This window comes from Petromyzon marinus (assembly GCF_048934315.1).
Source record: "Petromyzon marinus isolate PM22_M1 ecotype Great Lakes invasive population chromosome 73 unlocalized genomic scaffold, UKy_Petmar_22M1.pri1.0 chr73_unloc.5, whole genome shotgun sequence".
Taxonomy (NCBI): Eukaryota; Metazoa; Chordata; class Hyperoartia; order Petromyzontiformes; family Petromyzontidae; genus Petromyzon; species Petromyzon marinus.
This window is the reverse complement of record NW_027422611.1, coordinates 327,390-332,567: the sequence shown is the minus strand read 5'-3', so window position 1 is coordinate 332,567 and position 5,178 is coordinate 327,390. Positions and strand designations below refer to the sequence as shown.

General features: G+C 43.5%; 1 protein-coding gene across 3 annotated transcripts in view; it reads right to left on the bottom strand.

Annotated features, from left to right (window-relative positions):
- Positions 1–525: 525 nt before the first annotated feature.
- LOC142908150 (uncharacterized) overlaps positions 526–5,178 on the bottom strand; it is a 30,682-nt gene continuing 26,029 nt past the window's right edge. For all 3 annotated transcript variants that reach the window (XM_076058429.1, XM_076058428.1, XM_076058430.1), the window contains exon 2: positions 526–5,178. This exon is cut by the window's right edge and continues 714 nt beyond it. In XM_076058429.1, the coding sequence (XP_075914544.1) occupies positions 4,123–5,178 (1,056 nt within the window). In that variant the 3' untranslated portion in view covers positions 526–4,122.

Below are 5,178 nucleotides of genomic sequence, written 5' to 3'. Positions count from 1 at the left end.
GATTGTGTGTGTGTGTGGTTGTGTGTGTGTGTGACTGTGTGTGTGTGACTGTGTGTGTGACTGTGTGTGTGACTGTGTGTGTGTGACTCTGTGTGTGTGTGGTTGTGTGTGTGTGACTGTGTGTGTGTGGTTGTGTGTGTGTGTGACTGTGTGTGTGACTGTGTGTGTGACTGTGTGTGTGGTTGTGTGTGTGTGTGACTGTGTGTGTGTGACTGTGTGTGTGACTGTGTGTGTGGTTGTGTGTGTGTGACTGTGTGTGTGTGACTGTGTGTGTGTGGTTGTGTGTGTGTGAGTGTGTGTGTGACTGTGTGTGTGTGTGGTTGTGTGTGTGTGACTGTGTGTGTGTGTGACTGTGTGTGTGTGACTGTGTGTGTGGTTTTGTGTGTGTGTGTGACCGTGTGTGTGTGCCTGTGTGTGTGTGCCTGTGTGTGTGTGACTGTGTGTGTGTGGTTGTGTGTGTGACTGTGTGTGTGTGACTGTGTGTGTGGTTGTGTGTGTGTGTGAGATGAAGGCTGAATACAGTCAATCCATCAGCTGTTTATATAAAAAAAGAACTCCAAACAGCATCAACAACAGGCAGAGTGACAAAACGACAGTCGGCCGCGTGTGTCAGTCAACAACAACACCCCCCCCTCCCCCAGCGTGCGCACGTTTCTGTGTGACACAGTCCGGGTGACACAGTGTGGGTGACAGTGTGTCACAGTCAGGGTGACACAGTCAGGGTGACACAGTGTGGGTGACAGTGTGGGTGACAGTGTGTCACAGTCAGGGTGACACAGTGTAACAGTGTGTCACAGTCAGGGTGACACAGTGTAACAGTGTGTCACAGTGTGGGTGACAGTGTGGGTGACACAGTGTGGGTGACACAGTGTAACAGTGTGTCACAGTGTGGGTGACACAGTGTGGGTGACACAGTGTAACAGTGTGTCACAGTGTGGGTGACACAGTGTAACAGTGTGTCACAGTCAGGGTGACACAGTGTGGGTGACACAGTGTAACAGTGTGTCACAGTGTGGGTGACACAGTGTAACAGTGTGTCACAGTCAGGGTGACACAGTGTGGGTGACACAGTGTAACAGTGTGTCACAGTCAGGGTGACACAGTGTAACAGTGTGTCACAGTCAGGGTGACACAGTCAGGGTGACACAGTGTGGGTGACACAGTGTGGGTGACACAGTGTAACAGTGTGTCACAGTCAGGGTGACACAGTGTAACAGTGTCACAGTGTGGGTGACACAGTCAGGGTGACACAGTGTAACAGTGTGTCACAGTCAGGGTGTCACAGTGTGGGTGACACAGTGTAACAGTGTGTCACAGTGTGGGTGACACAGTGTGGGTGACACAGTGTGGGTGACACAGTGTAACAGTGTGTCACAGTCAGGGTGACACAGTGTAACAGTGTCACAGTGTGGGTGACACAGTCAGGGTGACACAGTGTAACAGTGTGTCACAGTCAGGGTGTCACAGTGTGGGTGACACAGTGTAACAGTGTGTCACAGTGTGGGTGACACAGTGTGGGTGACACAGTGTGGGTGACACAGTGTGGGTGACACAGTGTAACAGTGTGTCACAGTGTGGGTGACACAGTGTGGGTGACACAGTGTGGGTGACACAGTGTGGGTGAGACAGTGTGGGTGACAGTGTGTCACAGTGTGGGTGACAGTGTGGGTGACACAGTGTGGGTGACACAGTGTGGGTGACACAGTGTAACAGTGTGACACAGTCAGGGTGACACAGTGTAACAGTGTGTCACAGTCAGGGTGACACAGTGTGGGTGACACAGTGTGGGTGACACAGTGTAACAGGGTGACACAGTGTGGGTGACACAGTGTAACAGTGTGACACAGTGTGGGTGACACAGTGTAACAGGGTGACACAGTGTGTCACAGTCAGGGTGACACAGTGTGGGTGATGGTGTGGGTGACAGTATGGGTGACACAGTGTAACAGTGTCACAGTGTAACACAGTGTAACAGTGTGACACAGTGTAACAGTGTCACAGTGTAACAGTGTCACAGTGTAAAAGTGTAACAGGGTGTAACAGTGTAACAGTGTCACAGGGTGTAACAGTGTAACAGTGTAGCAGTGTCACAGTCTAACAGTGTAACAGGGTGTAACAGTGTAACACAGTGTAACAGTGTAACAGGGTGTAACAGTGTAACAGGGTGTAACAGGGTGTAACAGTGTAACAGTGTCACAGTGTAACAGTGTAACAGGGTGTAACAGTGTAACAGGGTGTAACAGTGTCACAGTGTAACAGTGTAACAGGGTGTAACAGTGTAACAATGTAACACAATGTAACAGTGACACAGGGTAACAGGGTGTAACAGTGTAACACAATGTAACAGTGTCACAGTGTAACAGTGTAACACAATGTAACAGTGTAACAGTGTAACAGGGTGTAACAGTGTAACAATGTAACACAATGTAACAGTGTAACAGTGTAACAGGGTGTAACAGTGTAACAATGTAACACAATGTAACAGTGTCACAGTGTAACAGTGTAACACAGTGTAACAGTGTAACAGGGTGTAACAGTGTAACAATGTAACACAATGTAACACAGTGTAACAATGTAACACAATGTAACAGGGTGTACAGTGTAACAATGTAACACAATGTAACAGTGTCACAGTGTAACAGGGTGTAACAGTGTAACAATGTAACACAATGTAACAGTGTCACAGTGTAACAGGGTGTAACAGTGTAACAATGTAACACAATGTAACAGTGTCACAGTGTAACAGGGTGTAACAGTGTAACAGAGTAACACAGTGTCACAGTGTAACAATGTAACACAGTGTAACAGGGTGTAACAGTGTAACAGGATGTAACAGTGTAACAGGGTGTAACAGTGTAACAGGGTGTAACAGTGTAACAGTGTAACAATGTAACACAGTGTAACAGGGTGTAACAGTGTAACAGGATGTAACAGTGTAACAGTGTAACAGGGTGTAACAGTGTAACAGGGTGTAACAGGGTGTAACAGTGTAACAGGATGTAACAGTGTCACAGTGTCACAGTGTAACACAGTGTAACAGTGTAACACAGTGTCACAGTGTAACAGTGTAACAGGGTGTAACAGGGTAACAATGTAACACAATGTAACAGTGTAACAGTCTAACAGGGTGTAACAGTGTAACACAGTGTAACAGTGTAACAGGGTGTAACAGTGTAACAGGGTGTAACAGTGTAACAGTGTAACAGGGTGTAACAGTGTAACAGGGTGTAACAGGGTGTAACAGTGTAACAGGATGTAACAGTGTAACAGTGTAGCAGTGTCACAGTGTAGCAGTGTAACAGTGTAGCAGTGTCACAGTGTAGCAGTGTAACAGTGTAACACAGTGTAACAGGGTGTAACAGTGTCACAATGTAACACAATGTAACACAATGTCACAGTGTAACAATGTAACAGGGTGTAACAGTGTAACAATGTAACACAATGTAACAGTGTAACAGTGTCACAATGTAACACAATGTAACACAGTGTAACAATGTAACACAATGTAACACAATGTCACAGTGTAACAGTGTAACAGGGTGTAACAGTGTAACAATGTAACACAGTGTAACAGGGTGTAACAGGATGTAACAGTGTAACACAGTGTAACAGGGTGTAACAGGATGTAACAATGTAACACAGTGTAACAGGGTGTAACAGGATGTAACAGTGTAACAGTGTAACAATGTAACACAATGTAACAGTGTAACAGGGTGTAACAATGTAACACAGTGTGACAGGGTGTAACAGTGTAACAATGTAACAATGTAACAGTGTAACACAATGTAACAGGGTGTAACAGTGTAACAATGTAACACAATGTAACAGTGTAACAGTGTAACAGGGTGTAACAATGTAACACAGTGTGACAGGGTGTAACAGTGTAACAATGTAACAATGTAACAGTGTAACACAATGTAACACAATGTAACAGGGTGTAACAGTGTAACAATGTAACACAATGTAACAGTGTAGCAGTGTAGCAGTGTAACAGGGTGTAACAGTGTAACACAATGTAACACAATGTAACAGTGTAACAATGTAACACAATGTAACACAGTGTAACAATGTAACAGGGTGTAACAGTGTAACAGTGTAACAATGTAACACAATGTAACAGTGTCACAGTGTAACAGGGTGTAACAGTGTAACAATGTAACACAATGTAACAGTGTAACAGTGTAACAGGGTGTAACAGTGTAACACAATGTAACACAGTGTAACAGGGTGTAACAATGTAACAATGTAACACAATGTAACAATGTAACAATGTAACACAATGTAACACAGTGTAACAGTGTCACAGTGTAACAATGTAACACAATGTAACACAATGTAACAGGGTGTAACACAGTGTAACAGTGTAACAATGTAACAGTGTAACAATGTAACAGGGTGTAATAGTGTAACACAGTGTAACAGTGTAACAATGTAACACAATGTAACACAGTGTAACAGTGTAACACAGTGTAACAGTGTAACAGGGTGTAACAGTGTAACACAGTGTAACAGTGTAACAATGTAACAGTGTAACAATGTAACAGGGTGTAACAGTGTAACACAGTGTAACAGTGTAACACAGTGTAACAAGGTAACACAGTGTAACAGTGTAACAGGGTGTAACAGTGTAACAATGTAACACAGTGTAACAGTGTAACACAGTGTAACAAGGTAACACAGTGTAACAGTGTAACAGGGTGTAACAGTGTAACAATGTAACACAGTGTAACAGTGTGACAGTGTAACACAATGTAACAGTGTAACAGTGTAACACAGTGTAACACAGTGTAACAATGTAACACAATGTAACAGTGTAACAATGTAACACAATGTAACAATGTAACACAGTGTAACAGTGTAACAATGTAACACAATGTTACAGGGTGTAACAATGTAACAATGTAACACAATGTAACACAGTGTAACAGTGTAACACAATGTAACAGTGTAACACAATGTAACAGTGTAACAGTGTAACACAGTGTAACACAGTGTAACAATGTAACACAATGTAACAATGTAACAGTGTAACACAATGTAACAATGTAACAGTGTAACACAGTGTAACAATGTAACACAATGTAACACAGTGTAACACAGTGTAACAATGTAACACAATGTAACAGTGTAACACAATGTTACAATGTAACACAGTGTAACAGGGTGTAACAATGTAAC